Genomic DNA, 25,319 nt, shown 5'->3' on the forward strand with positions numbered 1-25,319 from the left:
TTTACTAAGATCCCGAGGCTAAATGAGTCCTTAAGATGCTGGCAGAAAGATCGAGAACACAGCCAACACACTGTGAATATCAGTGAGCTGTCGACCCACCCCATTACAGTCTGGTTTCCGGTACATATTCTTAAACGTAAGAGCGCATAACAATCACCTAAGGCTCACCGCTGGATATCCGATTCGGTGGGTCCAGGGTGGGCTGCAAAGTCCACATTTGAAATGAGCTCTCCCCCACCCCCACCCCCGCCCCATGGTGATGCAGGCGATCCGAGGACCGCACCCTGAGAGGCCCTGAGAACCGACTGACTTCACAAAAGGCCTCTTGCCGCAAACCCTCGGCCGCCACCCACGCCCAAGCTCCGGGTGGACTCATCTCTGCCGCCGTCCGCCTGCCCCACCCTCCAGGCCCCGGTCGGCTGCGGGCACCCTTCCGTCGGATGTAGACCGAGGCGCTGAGCTGCCACTGCCAGCCACGACCTGGCTTCTACTTTTGCCAGCTACGACACGGCGAGCACTCGCGACTTCGGTATCCAGGAGCCTGTAACGCGGCCGCCCATTGGCTCAGCTCCGCACTGCTTGGCCGTAGGGCTTTCAAAGGCTTTAAAGATTGGCTGGAGTTCCAGGCGCCGCGGCCAGTCGGCGGGTAGGATCGCGTTCTAAGGGGCGGGTTCCGCCTGGGCCCCGCCTCCCTCCGCTGCCACTGCCAGCTGCTGCTGGCTCCGCTCTACTTCCGATTCTGTCTGCCGGGCGCGCGTGGGTCACTCCGGTGTGTCTTTCTCTTGTTACCTCCACCGGGTGGGTCTGTCCGGTCTGTGGTGCATTGGAAGGGAGAGAGGTTTGAGGTCAATAATGGATTTTGGATTTTTCACGAATTTCGGGTTTGCCTAACACTTTTAAAAGGAAAACCCAACGACTTATCTTCATCAAAGTTTCATCAAAGATTTTAACATCAAGAAAAGCACAAGCTCTATAATTTAAAGAACAGGTCTTTAAAGCAAATCCCTTTAACTTAAAGAAAAAGAACCTCATTAAATTATTCTTATTTTTCTGATTTGGCTGGAGTAGGTAAAGACGACCGAAGATCAGGAATTCTCAGGCTTGCATTCGGCACCACTAGGTTAGCTACATTACAGGGCATTGGCTGCAGGCAAATTTGGTCCCCGCGAAAGTCTTCTCGTTGTGAGGATTTATGGGACTCCCCTGCTACGTTCAACTACTAATAAAAATAATAGCTAATGTTGAATGCTTGCTAGGTATTAAATGTCTCTTAACCAGTATCTGAATTAATCCTCCCCAAGCTACAGAATGTGTTGGTACTATTGGCTCTAAGTTATGGGAGGGGGAACATTGGGGCATAGAAAGTTGTGTGTTTCCCAAGGTCACCAAGCTAGTAAATGCTAAAGAGGTGATTTAAATCCAGCCTGAACTCCTACAGTCATTCAGAGCATTCTTGAGATAAGATCATACATTTGCTTCTGCCCCAGTCTCTATTCACTAGCATTTAGAGGCTGAGCCAGGAGAGGATAGTATCCACCTTTTGGACACACCACTATTATGTCTGGGATTTAACAGGAAGTGTTGATGTTCCTTTTTCAAATTTAGTGTGTTTTGTTAAGTTTTACAAATATTTGACTTTGGCTAATTTCAGGATCTTGAAAATCTGCCTTTGCTCTTTCAAATGATAACATATTAAAATGTTTAATTTTTTTTTTCTTTGATCCCCCAAGCTGTAAGGAGAAATAGGAATAGGAAAGTGGAATCCAGTACTTAGAAAGAAAGTCTCCTTTGACTCAGGATTCCATAGTGGGATGATGAAGTTCTTCCTCTGGTAACTTTAATCTTATTTGATGTGTCCCAGATTGGGGTGTGTGTGTGTGTGTGTGTGTGTGTAGTTCAGGAGGGCATTGGGATTAAAATAAAGTGGTGGAAAGTTACATACTTTCAGTTATAGGTAAGTCCTGGGGATGTAATGTACAACAAGATGACTATATGTAACACTGCTGTATGGTATATTTGAAAGTTGCTAAGAAAATAGATCCTAAAAGATCTCGTGGGGAGAATTTTTTTTTTTTTAACTGTATGAGGAGATGGATGTTAACTAAACTCATTGAGGTAATCATTATACAATTTATATAAGCCATTATACTTTGTATCTTAGACTCATACAGAGCTGTATGTCAATTATGTCTCAATAAAACTGAAACAAAAAAGTCCCAAAGGCATTAGAACACAGGATTCCCTATGAGCCCAACTTGCTGGAAACAGTCCTGAGTTTAGGCCTATTTGAAAATAGAGAATTTCCCCTTACTTATCTCATTCTTTGAACTTGGCGAACAAGTTTTGAACACCGGTAAGATAATTTTTCATGTAAATTAGGCTTCTGAAATGTCCTCCAGTTTCTGCCACTGTCAGAGATTGGTGTAACAAAAAAAAAAAGTTTTTTAACTGAAAAATGCAAACTCTGCTTTCTCTCCGTTTCTCAAAACAGAGACGTGTGTAGTTAAAGAAATTATTTCTCTGGTGGCATTCTTTTCCTAGGCTTGAATAATTATCACTCATGACTGAAGTTCCCTACAGTTTCAAAACTGATCCGGTTCTGTTTCAGGTAGCTAGAAATGATTTAGAGTAGGTTTCATATAGCCCTATTACTATTTATTTCTTGCTTGAGTGAATCAGTATAATAGTGGTATAAACATGATATAATAACATAAGAAGAACGTTTGCAAAGAGGATTTCAAAGAGGTACATATTGGTTCTTAGAAAGGAAGTAGGGATAAGCTTAAAGGTCATAATTAAAATCTTTCTAGGGAAACCATAGCATTCAGTGGTAAGATTAAGAACCACACTACTGAAATGTAGCCTGCAGCCTGCAACCCATTCAACTGGCATTAAATTGGTAGCTGGTGAAATAAGTATTTTCAGTTGAATTTTAATTCTAATGTGCTTGGCAAAGCAGAATTGCGGTACATTTCATCTTTATAGATACAAAATTGGAGTGCACTATGCTATTAGACATGTGTTCTTATTCACTAATATTAGTCATTAATTTCCAAACACACTGAGCTCTTACTATACTGAGGATGTGCACAATTTCATTCAATATTCAAAACCTATCAAGTAGCTACGATTAGTGTTCTTTTTTTACAGATGATGAAGATGAAGGTCCAAGAGGTTAGATACCTTGCCCAAGAGCCAAAGCCAGGGTTTAAATATAGTGCCAAGTAAGAATCTTGACAATATATTACTTCTTTTCGGAGAAAGAAATGTTTCCATCATTCTATCTTTTCTAACTTCACCAACTACACTCCCATTTTAGAATGTGGCTTCCAACACACAGGTATACTTTTAATAAATAATATCTTCCAACTCTTAGAGTTGATTTTCCTGATGAGTGGGGATGAGGAGAAAAAAGTTGGAAATACATTCTCTCTGGCATGGTAATAAGATGATTCAGGAACCTTTTACTTTGCTAATGGAATTCCCAATTTGTCTATTGTTAATTCAGTCATTGTCAGTATAGAGCAGGGATGGGCAAACTAAGGCCAACAGGTCAAATCCAGTCCAGTGCTGGTTTTTAATGTTTATTTGTTCTTGAGAGAGAGAGAGAGGGAGAGAGAGAGGGAGACCCAGAATCAGAAGAAGGTTCCAGGCTTCTGTCAGCACAGAGCCGGAGGCGGGGCTCGAACCCACAAACCATGAGATCATGACCTGAGCCAAAGTCGAAGACTTAACTGACTAAAACAGCCAGGTGCCCCTCCACTGCTGGATTTTTTACAGTCCAAGACCTAAGAATGTTTTTTACATTTTTACTTTTTTTTTTTTCAAGTTTATTCATTTATTTTGAGGGAGAGAGAGAGAGCTCAAGCAGGGGACGGTCAGAGAGAGAGAGAGGCAGAGGGAGAGAGAATCCCAAGCAGGCTCCATGCTGTCTGCCCGGAGCCCAATGCAGGGTTCCATCTCATGAACCATGAGATCATGACCTGAGCCCAAACCAAGAGTGAATGCTTAACCAACTGAGTGACCCAGGCACCCTGGTTTTTACATTTGTAAATGGTTGAAAAAAAAATCAAGAGAATAATCATAATTTGTGCCACATGAAAACTATATGAAATTCACCAAAAGTGAGCCCTAATGAAAACTGTGGGCTTTGGGCAATGATGTGTCAATGCAGGGTCATCGATTATAAAACTGTACCTCTGATGGGGGATGTTGATGGTGGAGGAGTCTGTGTATGTGTAGGGGTAGTGAGTATATGGGAAATCGTATCTTCTCAATTTTGTTGTGAATCGAAAACTACTCTAAAAATAAAATCGTTAAAGTATATATAAAATTTAAATTCAGCATTCACAAACAATGTTTTATTGAAACACAGCCACACCCATTCATTTGTATATTCTTTCTGGCTGTTTTCACCGTAAAATGTAGAGAGTAGTTGAGACAAGCTGGCTAGAAGAGCCTAAAGTATTTATTATCTCAACTTTTATAGAAAAGTTTGCCCAACTCTGGGATAGAATAAGATTCTGGTTGGATTGCTGCCCCAGGAGTTGAACTTCCAGGCTTCAGAATCCTCCCTCCACCTCTTATTAGTTGTGAGGGTTTTGACAAGTGACTTCACCTTGCTAGCATCAGCTTGGTCGTCTTTTAAACTAAAATTATAGAATTCTTATAGGACTATTTTAAGGATTAAATGATTGAATACACATAAAGCACCAAATATGTGTTAGTAATAATTTCACATTCCTCTTATGCCCACCCCCCCCACCCCCCTTTAAAATCTGGATATATTTTCTTCCAACTCTTTGAATCTGCTTTTCTTATGTGAGGATACATTGGTCTGCCGAGGAGTCACTTCCTTGTCTACCAAGAAGCTCTCACATGATATGGCTATATTCATTGCTTTCATCTTACCATCCAATTTGTTCTTTCCCCAACCGCCCTTTAAAAAAATATTTTAGTAATCTCTACACCCAGGGTCGGGCTCAAACTCACAACCCCCAGATCAAGAGTCGCACACTCTACCAACTGAACCAGCCAGGCGCTCCACTAATTTGTTGTTCTTGGTCAAAATTAGCTCCAGAATAGTAGTTATCCTATTACTTTATCCGTCTTCCAAAATGCAAAATTGTTAGCATGGCAAGTCAGTTTACCTTTTGCAATACCAGATGTCCTACTGACATATAATATTTTCTTTTCAGAGAACACTTATTCAAACATTTTTGCCACTCTCCAATTCTTATAAAGTGACAACTACTCAAAACCACATGAATTCACTCTGAATGACTTAGCAAAAAATGTAACCGAGTCACTATCCTGAAGATTTTTAAAGATTCTTATTCAGTAGAAAAAAAAAAACAAACCTATTAACCAATGATTTCTGGATAGATTGGAATTCCAAAGGCCAAAAGATACCCATTCATAAGTTACATAATTAGGTTCTGTCATTTTAATAAAGATATTTAAATTTAGTGGACATCTGAGCAGCTGTTAAGTGTTATATCTCACACATAATTAATACTTATAAGAATGGACTTAACATTCCTACCCTCTTAACCAACTTTAGAGGCCAAGACAATAAAGTCAGGCTTTGAACTTTTAAAGTTCTTCAACCCCACTCACTGGTCACGTTGGGCAAGTAATTTCATTTTTCCGAGGCTCTTTTCTGTTTTGCAAGATAGGAATAATACTAGCTGCCTAACTGAGTAGTCATGGGAATCAAACAAGGTAGTCAATGGAAATCAGTTGGTGTGAGTGAGACAGATCATGCTTTTCTTTCCTTCTTTACCTGTCAGTCTTATACAATCCATTGACAAGCAATTCCCATTTCAACCAAGTCCTGTAAAATTAAAGGAATTATTTTACCACCTGCTAAATTTCATGATCTCAGCCTATCAGGGTCAGAACAAAGACCAGCTACCTCCATTATGTAAGGTAGACGGAAGAGCTATCCAAGTGGTCCCTGTATTGCTGGGTTGTTGGCCATGTTTTCCTTGGCAACTCGAGTTTTCTCTGAAATGAGTGCTGGGAGTGGTAAGAATTTACAAATTTGTCTTTGCCTCTAGGTAAAGAATGTTCCTATTCCTTACTAGTTTTCTATAGCTGGGATAAAATATCACAAATAGGGCCAGAATAAAGGTGAAGCAAGTGAGGGGCCTCGATTCGCTAAAAATTTAAGGAGGCACTCACTCTCTGGGTCACGCAAGATTTCAACACTAACAAGTTTTCATCCTTATCTGCTATATCCGGAGGAAGTCTGGCTTCACTTAAAACAAACAAATCTTATTCATTATAGGGAGGTTGTGTCCAATTGTCTTAGAGATGCAGGAGGGAGGGTTTAGGATGGGAAAGAAAACGTATCATTACCCTGGTCAAGTTTTACTAAACTCCCTTGAAATACAAGCTGGAGTTTAAATGCCCAATCTTCAGGGACTTTGGATCTGGAGGAGAGACCCACCCTGAATGCTCTCCCACGTGTTCAAGGCAAGGGGTTCTTTTCAGGGTTCTCTTGCTCACTCTGACTTTTGGGCTTCCAGATCTGGGCAGATGTCTCTCTTGGTTAAGTTGTCCTAGCTCCCCTCCCAGATCACTTCCCTTCTGTCCCCTCGCCGCCTCCCCTTCAACCCCGACCTCAGTCACTCAAAAATTGAATTTGGGGCTAGGAGGGGCAGGCTGGAGCGAAGCTGTCCCTAGAGCCTGCGGCCACGGCGAGGGTAACACGCCGCGCAGACGCCGGGAGACCATGGAGGATGCGACCAGGACCTTTGGGAAAGGTGAGCCCCCTCGACAGCTGTCTCCGGACTGGGGCTCCGCGTGGCTGGGGATGTTGGCTCTGGGAGATGGGGCTGTCGGGCCATGGCCCCCAGACCAGCGCGGCGGGGAGGGACTTGAGGGGTTTCTCTGCACAAAAGCCGAATGAAATGTGTCCTCTCTGGGACTCGGGAGGCGGGGTGCGAGCAGTTCTCTTGGGATCCCCGGGAGGTGAGTGAGCCCACCTCCCCGTGGGTTCACCGGTCCCTCGATCCCTCCCACCCCCCGCAGGAAGCTGCCCCCCGGGGCCCGTCCCAGAGGGCCTGATCCGCGTCTACAGTATGAGGTTCTGCCCCTTTGCGCACAGGACGCGCCTTGTCCTCCGGGCCAAAGGCATCAGGTGAGAAGCTGAAAGCCAGAGCCCCAGAGGCGAGCGGGGTGCTCAAAATCTGGGGCGCCCTGCCCGGGTTTCAGAGGCGCTCCTTGTGTCCCTTTCTTCTGAGGCAGAGTCGGTAAGTGGTTAGCAGAGGGCGGGTTCTTTAGCAGGCGGTCCTGAACTGCATGGCTTGTTCGTAGCGGTGTCTGTGCCGGAAACTTTCAGGACACCTCGCGGTAAACTGAACCTTGCCTCTGGCGAGCCGGTTCCCTCCCGTAATATTTGTGAAGGAAGGGCACTGCGGCTGCTATGAGTCCTCCTCTGACTGCTCCAGCGAATGGGCCCCCCACCCAGGCAACCAGGCAACTTCAGTTCACTTTCTTCATTGCGCTTACCGCATCCAGCATTTTATCCGTTCGTTCCTCTCCCCTCCACGCTCCTCGGCCCCACTGCCACCACCGCCACCCCCCACCCCGCCCCCGCTGGCCAAATGTAATTTCTGAGGGTAGGGCTTTTGTCTGTTTTACTCCTGAGCTAGAAGAGAGCCTGGTGCATGGTAGGTGTTGAAAAATATTTTTTGAATGAATGAACAAATAGTTCCAAACAATGAAGTAGGTAGAAAGAACTGCAGTCAAGAGGTGTCTTGAAGGTTCTAACATGCCTGAGAAATAGGTACATTTTCTTCCAGAAGGAATTTTGCAAAACTAGCACCTGCAGAAGGAGGTCTGGGTATGGAAGGTAGAGCAACTTTGCTGGAATACGGACTGAGGAGTGCAGCTGGCCAGAGCCAAAGTGTTGAGGTTGTGTTATTCCAGGCTTTTGACTCTCTTGGAGAGTCATTAAGGGATTAAGGGAGTCATCAAGGGATGACTTCAGAGTTTCAGACTGATGTCAGAGAAATACCAAGAAATAATAATGGAGAGACATTTTATTATGCAATTCTGTTCTGTTGAGTGTATATGGCATACACTTCCAGATTCTTCCTTATGGCTTGAGTCTAGTTGGCCCTAAGGTCACCTATTTAAAATAACAACAGCTCCAGGTTTTACCCTTAAGTGACAAGTTGATAGTTTAGGAAGCAATGTAAGTATTTCTTTAGGGCAGGGTTTTTCAACTTTGGCACTATTGACATTCTGGGCCAGGTAGATCTTTGTGTGTGTGTGTGTGTGTGTGTGTGTGTGTGTGTGTGTGTGTGTTTGGGGTGGGGTGGGGTGCTGTCCTCTTCATTGTTGGGCATTTAGCAGCATCCCTGGTCTCTACCCATTAGATATGGCAATCAAAAAGTGGCTCCCCATAGTGACATATGTCCCTGCAGAATGGAGCAGGATTACTCCTGGTTGAAAACCACTGCTTTAGGATTTAAGATACTCTCCTTGACTGAGCAAACAATATACTCATTTGTTTCCTTTACTCTTTTAAACATATGTGAGCACTTCTGGTAACTTTATAGGCTTGAGCCTCTAATAATAATGGGAAGAATAAAAAAGTTATTACATGCTTATGTACCTAGGCACTGTCCCAAGCACTTTATTTTTTATTTTTATTTATTTTATTTATTTTTTATTTTTTTTATTTTTTAATATATGAAATTTACTGTCAAATTGGTTTCCATACAACACCCAGTGCTCATCCCAAAAGGTGCCCTCCTCAATACACATCCCCCACCCCGCCCTCCCTCCCACCCCCCATCAACCCTCAGTTTGTTCTCAGTTTTTAAGAGTCTCTTATGCTTTGGCTCTCTCCCACTCTGACCTCTTTTTGTCCCAAGCACTTTAGACACACTTATTTGATCCTCACCACAATGCCAAGATGGCCACAATGATTCCTCCCATTTTACAATTAAGGACACCGAACACAGAGAGGTTAAGGAATTTGGCCAGCATCACAAGCTAGACAGTCCAAACCACAGGCAGTCTGATGCCAGAGTTTGAGCTCATAACTGCTAATATTTACCATATCCTTTTGTGACTTGTTAATATCATATTTGTATTTACAAGCTTTAAAACGTAGGAAACTCTGTAATGCTGTGCTTAAGAGTGTGAGCTCTGAGTCAGACTTCCTGACTCTCAGCTTGGCTCTACTATTTCCTAGCAGTGATAATGGGCAGGAGATTGAACCTCTTGGAGGCAGGAATCACAAAGAGCAAACAACACAAGGCAGAAAAAATGTTTAGCTCGTCTTTTTTTTTTTTTAAGTTTATTCATCTTAGAGAGAGAGAGAGAGAGAGAGAGAGAGAGACAGAGCATAAGTGGGGAAGGGGCAGAGAGAGGGAAACACAGAATCCGAAGCAGGCTCCAGGCTCTGAGCTGTCAGCACAGAGCCTGATGTGGGGCTCGAACCCACAAACTGCAAGATCATGACCTGAGCCGAAGTCAGACACTCAACCGACTGAGCCACCCAGGCACCCCTAGCTCGTCGTAACTATAGCAATGGAGACAATGATGTTGCTGTGTATTTTTCTTTGTAGAAACCTAAACTTTGAAAAACTTATTGCAAATTGAAATTTTATACATTGATTGCTTCTGCTTTCCAGATGAATGTCTGTCTGCGTAAACCTCTCATTTTTGTTGTCTTATTTTCCCTCTGCTTTTGAAGACATGAAGTAATCAACATTAACCTGAGAAACAAGCCTGAATGGTACTATACAAAGCACCCTTTTGGCCAAATTCCTGTCCTGGAGAACAGCAAATGTCAGTTGATCTATGAATCTGTCATCGCCTGTGAGTACCTGGATGATGCTTATCCTGGAAGGAAGCTGTATCCATATGACCCTTATGAGCGGGCTCGCCAGAAGATGTTATTGGAGCTATTCTATAAGGTATATCCAAAATTTTAAAAAGCCACTTACAGTCTATTTTACTTTGTATGTCTTTCCCAAACCTCAGTTCATTTTTAAAGCTAAATCATTGATGAGGTTGTTTTGTGTTAATACTACGTGCATCTTAGAAGGAAAACTAGTATGGAGTAATAGTAGGGCTCTCACCTCTAATATTAAAGATGAAAGGCTTAACTGATAGGTTCTTTTCCATTTCAACTAGGAGACTCAAGAGGTATGGTTACGGTGTGGTCATGACCATGTGACTCAAGGTGGGAAGGTTGAAAGAGCTGAAAACTGGTAGCGCTTTAAGGGGAATATTTCTAAGGTTTCAGGTAAAAAAAAATTGGGGTGTTAAGAAGGTAATGCATGAAGGGGGACTGGACTTTATGCAGAGCAACAGTGCCAACTACCCAGGAAACATGAAGAAGAGAGAACAGGGGATACCTGTTGATAATACAAGAAAAAATGGAGTTTTATGATAGTTCTCTTTGAAAAGAAATAAAAGCAACTCAAGAACATTAATGGCTGACCTATCTTGAGCATTTATGCTGTGCCAAGCAGGGCCCTACCTGCTTTATAAAGGTCAACTTGCTTAACGCTCCCAACAGCCCTGCAAGGTGGGCACTGTTATTGTATCCATTCTTCAGATGACAACACTGGCTTAGAGAGGCTTAGAGAGGTTAAGTGCCCCACCGCAGATTGAACAACGAAGAAGTAGCTGAGCGAGTAAGGAGCACTGGAGACCCCCTTTAAAGTGCCTTGTTTTGCCAGGGTGCTGTGATAATGGATTCCTGGAACCCAGAGATGGCATGACCCTCCCAGGAGGTGGGGAACCTGGATGTGCGTGTTGTCCTGTTCAGTTGGAGTGATAAAGCTTTGGCTGTGTTTTCAGGCAGAACAGGAGCACAGAGTTTCCTTAGACTTCTCCACTAAGAACCTGTGTTCTCTGATTAGGTCCCACATTTGACCAAGGAGTGTCTGGTGGCCATAAGATGTGGGAGAAAATGTGCTGATCTGAAGCTAGCCCTGCGTCAGGAATTCTGCAACCTTGAAGAGGTACAAAAGGGGGCCCCCCTCCTGGTCAGATTCAGTGGAAGAGGTGATACAGGGTCCTGAGCCTGACCCCTTGCTTTCACAGACTTATTCTTTCTGCCAGAAGTTGATATGTTCAGGTGCCAGTCATCTGGTTTTAACTTGTGGGTGCTTGCTCCCCACTAACCTGTTATGGAACTATTCTTGAAAATCTGGCAAGGAAGGGGGAAGGACACGTGATGAGTTTCTTCCTTTCCCCAACTCACCACATTCTTTACTGCTGCATGGCTTCTGTACTTTCTGCCAATGAGGCTAAGATTTATATTTGTTAGGGATTTTGTTTGGCTGCTAGCAAAAGGGACCTTACTACTGTAAACTTATTTTATAACAGTTTGTTCTCTCACATAAAAAGTCAGAGGTAGTCAGGGCTATTTTGATGGCTTCTTTATAAAGTTATTAGGGACTGAGGCTCTCTTTCCATCTGCTTTGTCATCTTTAGTGCAGGTCTTTCATCCTCAAAATGACAAGATAGCTGCTGGAACTGCAGCCATCATTTCTAAGTTCCAAGTTGAGGAAAGGAGAACAAGGGGGGAAAAATGGCGAAAGGCCATGCCCCTTTAAAAGACTTTCCCAGAATCCCTACTCAATGATTCCTTAAATCTCATTGGCCGCAACTTAGTTGTTGTGTGAGAACTATGTGCAGAGCCAGCTGGGAAATGTAGTCTTTTAGCTGGGGACACCTTGAATAAATCAGGGTTCTGTAATCAAGAAAGAGGGGAGAGTGGCTATGGGTAGGCAAGGAGCAATCTCTGCCAGCAGATCCTTCCCTAACCTTGCAGTAATACAGCTACTTACCCCTTACCTCTAGAATGATCTGAAAGGTGGTTCTATGACTTCCTTTAAATTTGTTCTAGAATCTGATATGTTCCCTTTATGGGGGTGGGAGTTGTAACTCTGTTGGCAGCTAGAGAATGCTATTTTTATCCCCTTCAGGGAAGGCTGATTATTAATTCTCTTTCATTTGACCTTTGTCAAGTGGAAGCAGATTAAATTTATTTACATTTCCAGCTACCTATCTTAGATTTGTACAATTGCAGTATTTATGGATGATGAATAATTATCTATAAGAAAGGACTTCTGAAAGAAGAAGAAGCTCTGATTTATAGCATTTTCTATTATTTTTTTAAATGTTTATTTATTTTTGAGACAATGCGAGAGACAGAGTGCAAGCAGCGATGGGGCAGACAGAGGGAGACACGGAATCTGAAGCGGGCTCCAGGCTCTGAGCTGTCAGCCCAGAGCCCGACACGGGGCTGGAACTCACGAACTGTGAGATCATGACCTGAGCCGAAGGCGGACGCTTAACCGACTGAGCCACTCAGGCCCCCCCCGATTTATAGCATTTTCTGATTTCGGTGCTGTAAATACTCCCACCAAATGCTGATTCGACCTACCAATGTTGTGTCTAAGCCCGGGGTTGAAAAGAGATGTGATTGGTGATTGGTCAGCTTCGGCACAACACTGAATAACACCTTTCCTCTTTATCTTCAGTAGCTGAGTCCTAGAAATAATTTGTTAAACTAGCTGAGGTAGGTATATACCAAAATACTGATGGTATTTAAGGACCACTGAATATTCAGGATTGTTCTAGCAGATTTGAATATGGTTTTTGTCCCATTATTAGCAAGACTTTTAAATACAATGTAGGCAATATCAGAATCTGAAACATGCCCAGTTAGCTTGATCCACTCTTAATACCAGTATATTGACTCTAGGAGATTCTACTGAGGTAGAAACTTGTCAGAATAATTTTGATAGAGAATGTTCCCTGACTGGTGCAGCTCTTTTGCATGGTTTTATATAATCAGGATTTTGTGTGAGCTGAAAGTACATTAAATATACATGGTCTTTCTGAGTGATAAGTAAGGCAAGATACCAATACATAATCTTCTGCTCAGTTTACTGCTTGCAGCCTTAAACTGTGACAGTTTCTCTTTTTCAAGTAATGCCCTGACTTTTAAATTTGTTCTTAAAAAATAGTTGCATCAAAATTAAAGATTCATTGTGCTTGTTATTTAGCCGCATTTTTCTGCAATATGTTTACAATGCTTTGAGATACATTACTGCTGCATTCATTATCAAACTGGCAGAGTCCCCACTTGCTTTCCTGTTCCAAACATTTGCATGAGCTTTAAAATGACAGGGATGCCCTTCCCTAACCACACTTTCTGTTGTCAAACCGATTTTCTAGCCTCTACTGAATCAATCTCAGTGGCACACGTCTTTTTAGCTTTATTCTTTTTTTAACGTTTGTGCTTGACTTCGCCGTATCAGAATAGCACTTGAGCCCATTTTCGTTTTATCTTTGTGGATTTGAATGTGGCAGAACTTTCAGAGGTTCCTTTTTTGGGGGGTGGGGTGGGGCTAGTGCCTTCATTCTAAATATTTTCATTGTGGAAGCAGTCAGCCCAAAGGCAGTGAAAGACAGGATTCGGCCAGATTTCTCTGATGCTGCGGAATTTTGCTCTGATTCAGCGTTTCTGTATTATGAATTCTGTATTCTGGCTGTTGCTTGGTTTCTTACCAATCATCAGTGGAACTCAATAAAAGGGAATGAGAAGGGTAGTAACAGATAACTCTGGAAAACACAATCTGCCTAGGAGGGAATGACAACCTGCCTAGTAACTTGAGGCCTTCAGCTTCCGGGGGCCACAGGACACCTTATATTGTTTTTAATTCTTTTTTTTTTTTTTTTTATTAATAAATGTTTATTTAGTTTTGAGAGGGAGAGGGAGAGGGAGAGAGAAAGAGCAGGGAAGGGGCAGAGAGAGAGGGGGACAGAGAGGGTCTGAAGCGGGCTCTGCACTGACAGCAGCTAGCCTGATGTGGGGCTCCATCTCACAAACCTGGAGATCAAGACCAGAGCCAAAGTCAGACACTCAGCTGACTGAGCCACCCAGGCGCCCATGTTTTTAATTCTTGGTATTCCCCAACGTGCCTTGTGATGTCTCCACGCAAAGCTTCCCATGTCGCCAAATTTGGTTACATGTCTTGTGTTTTTAGTGAGGTCAGATTTATATAAGCTGTATTGACATCACCCAGGAACATCTCTAGTTAAGTATTTTTGTGATTCCAAATTTCTCCCCTAATGTTAATTTTTAAAAAAAAATTTTTTTAACGTTTATTTATTTTTGAGACAGAGAGAGACAGAGCATGAACAGGGGAGGGGCAGAGATAGAGGGAGACACAGAATCTGAAACGGGCTCGAACTCACTGACCCTGAGATCGTGACCTGAGCTGAAGTCGGACGCTTAACCGACTGAGCCACCCAGGCACCCCTACCCTAATGTTAATTTTTAATCTGTCCTTTCTCCTCTCCAGAAAGAATACATTTGCGCCCAATTAGATTATATTTTCTTGGTTAAGTTTTGCTATTTTTCCTTAATTTTTATTAATTTCAATAATGAAATTATATGTTGCTTAATTATTTATCCTTTGATGTCAGCAGGAGAAAGTTTGTATCTGGCTAATTGTTCACTGAAAATAATTTTCTATAGCCTTCTGTGTATGGCAAACTATAACCTAAATTTATTTTGTTGTCAACAATTTAACATGTCTACAAACTAAATTAGTTGTTACTAGCTATGTTTTTATAACAGCTTTATTGAGATATAATTCACATACTATAAATTCACCCTTTTCAAGTGTACAGTTCAGTGGCTTTTAGAATATTTACCGAGTTGTGCAACCATCACCGCTAGTTATTCTACAACATTTCATCATCTCGAAAAGGAACTCCTTAGTCATTAGTATTAGCTTCCCATTTCTTCAAAACCTTCCCAGCCATCAGCACCCACTAATTCACTTGTCTTTATGGATTTACCTGTTCTGGACATTTCATAGAAGTGGAAACATAGAATGTTAGCTTTTCATGAGCTTCTTTTACTTAACATAATGTTTTCAAGGTTCATCGTTTATTTTTTTTATGGCTGAAAAGTATTGCATTATTCGGAGATACCATATTTTGCATAGCCACCAGTTAATGGACAGGTGGGTTGTTTCCCCTTTCTGGCTATGACAAATAATGCTTCTGTGAGCATTTATGCATGCGTTTTTGTGTTGGACGTATGTTATCAGTTCTCTTGGGTTTGCTAACTGATTTAACATGTCTACTAATGTGCCATTAATTCCAGTTGTAATCACCATCCTTCCACACTAGGAAACTGATTATCCTCTATTCACAATGGCTAATTGAGTGTTTTTTGTGCTGTTGCTACTTTGGTAACTTTATTCACTGTCCAGTTCTGACAGCTGCTTTCCATGTAGATGAATATTTGCTATATTTCTGTTAATAGCCTTCTGCTATACCATCTACCACCATGTAAATAATAGAATAATAATTATTCTCATCATGTAGAAATTAATTTTACTTTTCTCCAACTATAAATTAGTATTTGTTCATTAGAGAATTTGGAAAATATAGAAACTAAGAAAAAAAAATCCATAAGCCCATTACCCAGAAACAACTATTGGTATTATTTTGGACTTTTTTTGTTTTCTTTTTCTGCTATGTAGTTGAAATTGTACTGTATATAGAACTAGGTTATCGTTATGATGTAAAGATTTTCCCATATTTTTATAAACTCTAGAATGCTTGTTTATATGTATAAGAGCATTTTTAAAAGAAGCATGATTTATGAGGGTGAAAAATTATAAAACTTAATGTACATTAGACAGGAAATGGTTAGATAAATTATGTTCATCTTGGGGCGCCTGGGTGGCTCACTCAGTTGAGCAGCTGACTCTTGATTTTGGCTCAGGTCATGATCTCACAGTCTGTGAGTTCAAGCCCCACATTGGGCTTTGTGCTGACAGTGCGGAGCCTGCTTCGGATTCTATGTCTCCCTCTTTCTGCCCCTCCCCGACTTGTGCTTTCTCCCTCAAAAATAAATAAATGTTAAAAAAAATTTTTTTAAATAAAAAAATTATGTTCATCTTGTGGAATTCTGTATGGCAGTTTATTTTTTAATGTTTTTTTAAATTTATTTTTCAGAGAGAGAGAGAGAGAGAGAGAGGGCACTAGTGGGGGAGGGGCAGGAGAGAGGGAGACACAGAATCTGAAGGAGGCTCCAGGCTCTGAGCTGTCAGCACAGAGCCTGGTTGGGGGCTTGAACTTGTGAACCGCAAGATCATGACCTGAGCTGAAGTCAGATGCTCAACCAGTTGAGCCTCCCAGGTACCCCTGTATAGCAGTTTAAAATGAATGAAGTAGAGCCATGAGTACTGCCATGAAAAAATTGCCTAGAAATATTTAAGTGAATTACACAGTAATACAGATGGCATGATCCCATTTTTGTAGAAGAAAACAAATGTACATATGTGTACATATGCATGTAAATGAATGTCCAGAAAAATGCCTTTATAGATAGATATCACACTCCCAATAGAGGTTGCTACTGGGAAAGGGATTAGAACCAGGATGAGAAAGAAAACTTGGTAAGAGCAGGGATGGGGAGGGCAGGTCCTTGCCATTTATACTGCTTTCTTTGTGGGGGGCGCCTGGGTGGTTCAGTCGGTTGAGCGTCCAAATTTGGCTCAGGTCATGATCTCACGGTTTGTGAGTTCAGGCCCCGTGTCAGGCTCTGTGCTGACAGCTTAGAGTCTGGAGCCTGCTTCAGATTCTGTGTCTCCCTCTCTCTCTGCCCCTCCCCCACTCATGCTTTCTCTCAAAAATAAGTAAACATTAAAAAAATTAGGTTGCTGTCTTGTTTTTAAATAATGAGAAAGTATTTCTGTATTACATGTATAATCTTTAAAAACAGAAAAAAATTACTTTCTTTCTACATAATTTGCCATGTGTATAAACCATACTTATTTATCCAGCACACCCATTAGGAGTTTTTAGATTGTTTCTGGTTGTTTACCATTGAACGGTGCTGTAAGAAACGGCAGCTGTTCTTTTTTGCATAAAAAAAAAATTCTGTATTTTAGAATATGTCCTTAGGCCAGACTTCCAGGAATGGAATTACCAGATCAAAGGGTATGAACATTTAGAGGCTGGAGCAGTGTGTTGCTAAATTGCTTCCCCAAAGACTTGTGCTGTTTGCCCCCCCTCCCCCAGCAGTGTATAAAAATTCTCTTTGCACTTCCCCCTTTCCACTGTTGGGAGATTTCATTAAAGATGATATTTGCCTGCTTTGGAGAGAAGCAATAGTTTTTCATGGTTGCCTTAATTTGTATTTCTTTGATTGCTAGTGAAGTGGAAGATTTTCCCCCAAAGTATGCTATCTCTTTGGGTTTTGTGAAAATGGTCTGTTACCCGTCTATCAAGATCTTCCTGATTTTTCTTGTTGAGTGTAAAAGTTCCTTATATGTTAAAGAGTTCCTTATGTATTAAGGATATTTGCCTGTTTTTAAAAACGCTTTTTTTTTTAACTTTTAGTTTGGCTTTTTTTTTTTTTTTGGTACATGTAGAAATATAACATTTAGGGGCACCTGGGTGGCTCAGTTGGTTAAGTGTCTGACTCTTGTCACGGTTCCTGAGATCGAGCCCCTTCTCAGGCTCTGTGCTGACAGCACTAAGACTGCTTGCACTTAAGACTCTCTCGCTCTCTTTCTCTCAAAAATAAAATAAATAAACTAAAACAAAAAAAAAAGAAATACAGGGGTGCTTGGGTGGCTCAGTCGGTTAAGCGTCCGACTTAGGCTCAGGTCATGATCTCACGGTTTGTGAGTTTAAGCCTCACATCCGGCTCTGTGCTGTCAGTGCAGAGCCCGCTTCAGATCCTCTGTGTCCCTCTTTCTCTGCTCCTCCCCTGCTCGTGCTCGCTCTCTCTCAAAAATAAATAAAAATATGAAAAAGTGTATTTAAAATGGAAATCTAACATTTAACCATATTGTGCTATAGGTCTTTCCCGTTGTGATTTCTTCCACAGCTTTTACAAATAGGAAGTCGTCTACCCCTTCAGGAGAAATGGAAAATATTCATTTGTTTTTTTCACCCACGATCCATCACTTTAAAGGTATTGGACTTGTCAAGCCTTGGCCTACTAGCTTCCCCTCTTACTATCGTGCTCATACACGTCGGCAAAAGAAGTGAGCCTATTAAAAGGATCCCAGCATAGAATTCTCAGGATGGTCCTTTAATCCCTGAATGTTGACAAATTGCGTTCTGAATCTTCATAGGGGACTCCAGGTCATAATTGTTAAGCAGCAGGAGGTTAAGAAGCAGAACCTACTTCTGAGGCTTCTTTCCAGAGGAGAAATGGGTTTATATGTACTCTAGTTTGTCCTCATAGTTTGTTTCTATACCCTTGGTTCATTTTACAGGGAATCAGTTCTTTCTCGCTGGCTCAGCCTCAGCAGTGCTTCAGTGTAACAGGGACCAGAAATGTCAGAAATGTGAAATCTTGAGAATCTTCTCTCTCTCTCTTTTTTTAATGTTTATTTATTTTAGAGAGATTGAGAGAGAGAGAGAGAGAGAGAGAGCAGGGTGGGGCAGAGAGAGAGGGAGACACAGAAACTGAAGCAGGCTCCAGGCTCCGAACTCTCTGCACAGAGCCCAATGCTGGGCTTGAACTCAAGGGCTGTGAGATCATGACCTGAGCTGAAGCTGGGGCTTCCCGACTGAGCCCCCCAGGGGGCCTTTGAGAACCTTCTCTTATTTTTTATGGACTCAGATTTCTTCCCCCTAGTGGAGTACTTTTCTGCTACTTCTGGAGAAGGGTCTGCCTTGCTGATGTATTGGCAAGTGGTTTTGTGTCTTTTTGGGGCGGGAGGGGAGCGAGGTTCTGCTTCTCAGGAACTGTTTCCTTCAAGAAAAAAACTCTCTCTTTGTTCTCCAGCGAGGACAGCAGCGCTCCCTCAAGCCACTGCTCTGTCTGCCCTCTTTGGAGGCAATGACAGTGGTGCAGGGCAGCGACCTCCTGAAGTTAAGCACAGTGAAGCATTAGTGAAGCTGATCCCAAGCTTTACTAACCAAGACTATAGATGGAAGCTTTTTAGTGTCTAGTCTGAAGAAGTCTGGGATTTGCTTCTCTTTAAGATCTTGCTTCTCTCACAAAAACCGTACAGATTTCTTTTACCTCCTTGGTAAACTTCCAGGGCAAGCAAAGGCCAGGGCGCCTTACCACCTATGGCCACAAGGGGGTGCTCCGCGCTTCTTCCTTCCACCCGCGCTCTAGGGCGAACCTCTTTTGGTTCCTCCTGGGGGAGCCCGAGAGGCCCTCGCAGAGGACAAGGAGCCCTTTCATCCGGGCTTTTTCACGTTGAGGGGGTGGAAACACTGTACCCAACGGTCCCTCCCTCTTCATTTGCATGTTCACTCCTTACCTCTTTTGACATCCACAAGCAAGGGAAGTCTAGTAGTCAATTTTCAGTGAAAAAAGTAGATTTTTAAAATACATATATATATTTCAGGACATCAAATGTCTTTTTCCCAATATCCTAGTTCTTAAGCTTGGATTGGAGATGTGTTGATACTTTTAGGAAAGTGGAGAGCTAGAAGCTGGAGCCTCGCTTCCCTCAGCTGCCCGTGTGTGGCCTGGGGGGCGATGTCTGGGGCCTTGGAATAAAAACACCTCTGTAAGCAGGCTATTTTGCCTTGCTTGGCATACCAGAGACAATAGTTCTGAAAGTGAGGGATTCTATATGTGAGAGGTGGGTGACAAAAAGAACTCAAAATAGAGTTTTATAAAATGGATATTAGCATAACCACTGCTAAGTGGGGTTGAGGGAGCACAGCTTCCTATTCCATTTGTGACAATAAAACACTTAGGGAGGATAAGCCACTGGAGATTAAGACTATCTGTGTACTCACTATCCTACTATCCTGTTTTACTTCTGACTATCCTAAAATCTGTCAAAGGAGCTAATTGGCTATAGGCAAGGGACTAAGTTTAAACTGAGAACACAGGAGAACTATCTTAGTAATGTTGACCAAAGACCCTCTTATCAATGGAATAGGACAAGAAGGAGAGAATTTTGTAAAGATTTTATTTTTAAGTAATCTACACCCAATGTGGAGCTCAAACTCACAAACTCACATGCTGTGCCCACTGAGCCAGCCAGGTGCCCCAGAAGAGAATTTTGATAAAGTTTTTTTTGTTTTGTTTTGTTTTTTACTGTGATTGTGTCTCATCTCCCAGTGGGCTGGTGCTCTGGCAGAGCCCATGTTTGAGAGAGAGAAAACAGGACTGGGGAGGGAGTTCTCAACGGGGAAGCTCACAGTTGGACCAGCCTTGGCCAGAGAGGGGTGGAGGCTTTCAGAGTTTGCTGATTCTAGGGTTTTTGCTGATACTTAAATTTAAAGAACAAAGAATTCACAAGAGACTGTGACTACAGTCGTCATACTTAGATATCTGAAGTTCAACAACACAAGGGCTGACTCTAGTATGGGAATAAGGAGAATGCTGTTTTCGTCTGAGCTCCTGCACTACCCAGAGAGCTCCTTCACCTCCCTAGGAGTGAGTTTCCTCCCCTGAAAAGTGAGAGTCCCTTTGTGCTTCCACGTGAGAGGCAAGAATTGGCTTACCCGGTGTGTTTTCCTCTCCTCCTCGGCTGCCAGGAAACTCAAGTCAGATTCAAAGATTTAAGGAACTCTTCAGGCCCCTGGGCTTGATATTTCCTTCCTTGTTTTGACCTTCTGTTCTAACTTTTGTTTTTTTCTGATCTTAGTGGTTTTGTAAAATTTTTTTAATGTTTATTTTTGAGAGACAGAGCATGAGTGGGGGAGGGGCAGAGAGAGAGAGGGAGACACAGAACCCGAAGCAGGTTGCAGGCTCTGAGCTATCAGCACAGAGCCTGATGCAGGGCTTGAACCCACAAACCGTGAGATCATGACCTGAGCTGAAGTAGGATGCTTAACCGACTGAGCCACCCAGGCGCCCCTTTCATGTTTTTTTATTGCACAAATTTTTTACACTGCATCTCTAATCCTGTGTGTAATGAGCATGGTGTAAAAAAATGGTAAAGTGGGAGGGGGGTCCCAGTAGAGGAGTTCCAGTGACCCTTACAACACTGATGTTCTGTGATTCTTAAGGGAAAAGCCACTGCACATATCTGAAGGTATCAGGTTTGCATGGAAGGGAGCTCGCTTACTGAGGGTCTTAAAGGTTTCAATAAACCTGTAAGGAGGGCTGGCCAGGATGTTCTACATCACTGGCACATGTCTGCAAAGGAGCCAGCACTTTGTGCTACTTTATAGGAAGATGGAGATGGCTATTCTCTTGGGACTTTTATTATTTAAAAATTTTTTTGTTTAATGTTTATTTATTTTTGGAAGAGACAGAGAGAGAGAGACAGAGTGCAAATGGGGGAGGGGCAGAGATAGAGGGAGACACAGAATCTGAAGCAGGCTCCAGGCTCTGAGCTGTCAAGCACAGCTCAAAGCCTGATGCAGGGCTTGAACTCAAGAACTGCAAGATCATGACCTGAGCCAAAGTCGGATGCTCAACTGACTGAGCCACCCAGACACCCCTCTCTTGGGACTTTTAGACTTGCCCTGTGAGAAATCTGGGGGAGAAATGCCTGTCTGAGGCAGGAGTCAAGAATCAGAAGCTGTATCAAAAACTCCAAGGAGTTTTGATGTTACACTTGAATTTAAGAAAGCCCAAGGGAGGGGTGCCTTGGTGGCTCAGTTGGTTAAGTGTCTGACTCTTGATCTCAGCTCAGGTCATGATCTTAGGGTCCTGAGACCAGGCCCCACGTTGGGCTCTGGGCTGGGTGTGAAGCCAACTTAAGGAAAAATAAAAGAGAGAGAGAGAGAAAGAGGAAGGAAGGAAGGAAGGAGCAAGGAAGGAAGGAGCAAGGAAGGAAGGAAGGGAGCCCGAGGGAATGTGTAAATGTATTTTGGCGTGGGAGAGATTGGCTAAGAATAAGTAATACTTCATCTATTTCATCCATATGCTCATTTTGACTTTTTACTGTATCAAGTACTTTGATAGGGCTTGAATTACTTTGAGTGTTTATATAAGAATTAATTATATCTGTAACATCATGTATATCAAAGACATACTCCTACTTCGAGTAAATAAAAAGCTTTAAAATATATACTAAATAAATATCAATTACTAAGCAGTTATTCATTTTTGAAATATCACTTTACCAAAGGACCCATCATGGGTTCTAATAAATGTCCATATATGATTTGTTTTGACAAGGACTTTCCCAAGAGCACCGCTGCTCTGCAAACAGAAGAATTATACAGATGTTCTGGGGTTGATCGATTTAGATTTGGTTCTGATTTGTGCCGTGAAGGCCAACAGTAAGTTGGAGAAATATGTTTCGAAGCCAGAGATAAAAGTTTGGGTAATTACGATCTATTCCTGAACACAAAGATTTGGTGCTATCTAGAACCCATGAAAACTGAACAATTTGTTCTTTTCTGCTGTAAGTCAGATCTGTTTTCCTTATGCCTTAAAATAGCCTCTGTCTTGAGTTTTCATTGGCCAGATTCTACTGGTTTAGTTCCATCCTGTTAGTTTTCTTGAACAAAGTCATGCTACCTAACGTTTTTTTAGACTTCCAGGACACCAGTCATGTAAACTCCTCTTTACCATATTAGGGGATAATGAAAACTTAGATTTGCTTTTTCCTCTGAGAAGGGTGGCAGGTGGGGGGATCCCATTGATCTTTTCTGTCAGGGACGGATCTGCTTTCTGTACAGGTAGACTCTGGACATCTCTATGCTTTCTCATCATAAGAGCTTATGTTTATTTATGCATGATTACATAACTCCTCACCATAACCTCTGAGGTGGGCGCTAACTTACCACCATGTACAGATGAGCAAACTGAGGCAAGTTGCCCTGGGTTCCATGTTGAATAGGAGGTAGAGCCCAGGATAGGATCAGGTCTGACTGCTCCTGAGCTCACCTTCTTAATGACAACCCTAGACTACATCACAGAATCCATAAGCTGGTCTGGAGTATGAAAAATCAAGCCTGAGTGGTAGAGATAGGAAGATAGAAATGTATCTAAAGGATGTAGGAATCTGGATCTATAGCTATAGGGGAGTAAGCAGTTGATTATGAGTTATATGGGTCAAAGAGAGTTGTTTGCTTGATTTACCTAGGTAACTGGCCCCATACTTTTCTCTTTGGAAAGACCTGGTCCAAAAGTAACCTGTGTTAGACATTTTTGCTTTTAAAATTTTCAGGTACTTTTTTTTTTTTAACTGGCATTTGGTTATCTGTCTGTTAAGAGTTTATCTGTTTGGTTTACAGTCTACCTATCTGGATAAACTTGTCCCATTGGGAAATGAGACATTCTATTTTAATGTAAAAAGTTGACAGTGACGAGTGGCCAGAAGTGTATAGTTCAAAGAGCTCAAATAAAAAAAAGAAAAGATGATATAAAGACAGTGTTGGGATTTGAGGGAGTCCACGAAGACCATTTGCTCTTTCCTGCTTTAGTTATACATTGATTGATAAATAAATCTAAAGAGTAAGACATATGGAGACTATAGTATTCCCTTAATTACAGATAAAGTGGGTCCTGGAAAATGAGGGAGCAGGGTTCCTAATGTGGCCCCCTGCCTCTCAGTAATGGACAGCGCTGGCTTGGGGCAGGGCCCCTGTCTCCAGGAACTGAGCTCATCCATGGAAAGTTTAGCACATGGAGGAACGTGTTCTAGGCTAAGAGGGCAGAGCTGGGCTCCCTCTGCTTGGGTTTTCCTCCAAGTTCCCAAGTCACATGAGCCACCCCAGTGCTCCAGTGTTGAAAGGGGGGAAGGGCTGAATGTAGCTGGGAGTTTGACCCTAAAGGAAGTGGACGAAACCTCAGGAAAAGGGAAGACTGACTGCCTAACAAATTGCAAGGAGAATCAGAGCCTTGGTTCTCTCTCTTTAGGAGTAAATTTGATATTTGTATTTAGCATCTATAAGCATGGCAGCAGGTAGGTAAATTAACTTGCTTTTGTTCTATTTAAACTTTTAGATTCTTGGCTATCAGAACACCGTCTTCTTTGGTGGAGACTGTATATCCATGATCGATTACCTCTTTTGGCCCTGGTTTGAGCGGCTGGATGTGTATGGAATAGCTGAGTAAGACATTTGACTGTGGGGTTGCACTGGGTAACAAGCAGAATGACCAGCCACACAGCATGGAAAGTTAGGGATATTTAAAATAGATGAAGTTGCCCGGTGGACCTGGGGAGACCGTGTAGGGGTCCGCAGCCAGAACATGTGCTTTGTTCCGATGCTCAGAGACGTTGAACTTGTATTGGCATCTGCTGTACTCCCAGTCCAGTGCATAATTGGGCGCTGGACAATTATGGCATTGGGGAACCGAGTCCTGCCCCAGCAGAAGTGCGTCTGTACCCTCACGATGCGCGGGCTCACACCTACCCAGCCATGCTCTCCCGCACCTCCCACTTTGGCTGTCTCCAAAGGAAGATCACATAAAACATAGTTAGATATTTTAAACTATGTCTCAAAATACACATTACCAAAACCTGTCTCCTCTGGAGATGGAGTACTGAACCACAGATCGGGAACCCTCACCTCTTCCTGGATTTCCCACTCACCAGTGGTACTATTTTGAGCAAATCACTTCCATATCCTAGACCTAAATTTCCTGATCCATCTTTGAAAGGGCTGGGTCAGCTCCATTATTTCAAGGTTTGATGATGGTTTTACTGATTTTTAAAAAGTGTTTTTGGAAACGACTTGTCTTGTTTCAAACTCCCTAAAGTAAAATCTAACAATGACAGAAGAATGTTTTCTTTTTGTGGTGGCGGGTGGGGGGGGGGGGGGTTGTCCTTTTGTTGGTAAACAGTGAAGCCCAGACACCTTACTTCCCAGAGCAATCAGTCCACAAGCATTTTAACTTGTGAAAAGCAACAACTTCTGTAAATTCCAAACATGCACAGCTGTTCCCCAAATGAGCTTTTCCTCCAGTCAATGATCATGACCAGTTGATAATAAGGTAACTAAGATAACTTCATTGCCCAAACAAACCAGTCTTTTGTATCTTGTCAATCTAAGAAGCACGCCTGCCACCTTTACCCATGGCTTCCCTTTCAGACAAGCTAACCGTTCTTTCCTGTCCTGCAGCTGTTTGAACCACACGCCAGCTCTCCGGCTCTGGACAGCAGCCATGAAGCAGGACCCCACAGTGTGCGCCCTTCTCATAGATAGGAGCATTTTCTTGGGCTTCTTGAATCTTTATTTTCAGAACAACCCTGATGCTTTTGATTATGGGCTAACTTGCTGAGTCTCAGTCTCCCCCCTCACATCCAGAATTCCCAAGCACGTCGTGACTCTACATCAGGGATTGTTTTGGTGGGTCAATCAATCTCTGTTCATTTTCTTTGAGGTTCTCAATAAACATGGAGACAGAAAACGTA

General features: G+C 42.5%; 1 protein-coding gene across 3 annotated transcripts; it reads left to right on the top strand.

Annotated features, from left to right (window-relative positions):
- Nucleotides 1-68: 68 nt before the first annotated feature.
- Nucleotides 69-25,319, top strand: GSTO2 (glutathione S-transferase omega 2). Of its 3 annotated transcripts, XM_019459363.2 has the most exons (8): nt 69-769; nt 6,660-6,770; nt 7,039-7,147; nt 9,719-9,941; nt 10,896-10,997; nt 17,909-17,995; nt 23,909-24,015; nt 25,027-25,319. In XM_019459363.2, the coding sequence occupies exons 2-8, from the start codon at nt 6,740-6,742 to the stop codon at nt 25,184-25,186; spliced, it is 819 nt and encodes a 272-aa protein (XP_019314908.2). In that variant the 5' UTR covers nt 69-769; nt 6,660-6,739; the 3' UTR covers nt 25,187-25,319. The 3 variants fall into 3 exon arrangements, with proteins under 3 accessions (XP_019314908.2, XP_019314913.2, XP_019314915.1); XM_019459368.2 differs by lacking the exon at nt 17,909-17,995; XM_019459370.2 differs by lacking the exons at nt 10,896-10,997; nt 17,909-17,995.

The sequence above is a fragment of the Panthera pardus genome, unplaced genomic scaffold (assembly GCF_024362965.1).
Source record: "Panthera pardus isolate Hobbes unplaced genomic scaffold, ASM2436296v1 HiC_scaffold_22, whole genome shotgun sequence".
Classification (NCBI taxonomy): domain Eukaryota; kingdom Metazoa; phylum Chordata; class Mammalia; order Carnivora; family Felidae; genus Panthera; species Panthera pardus.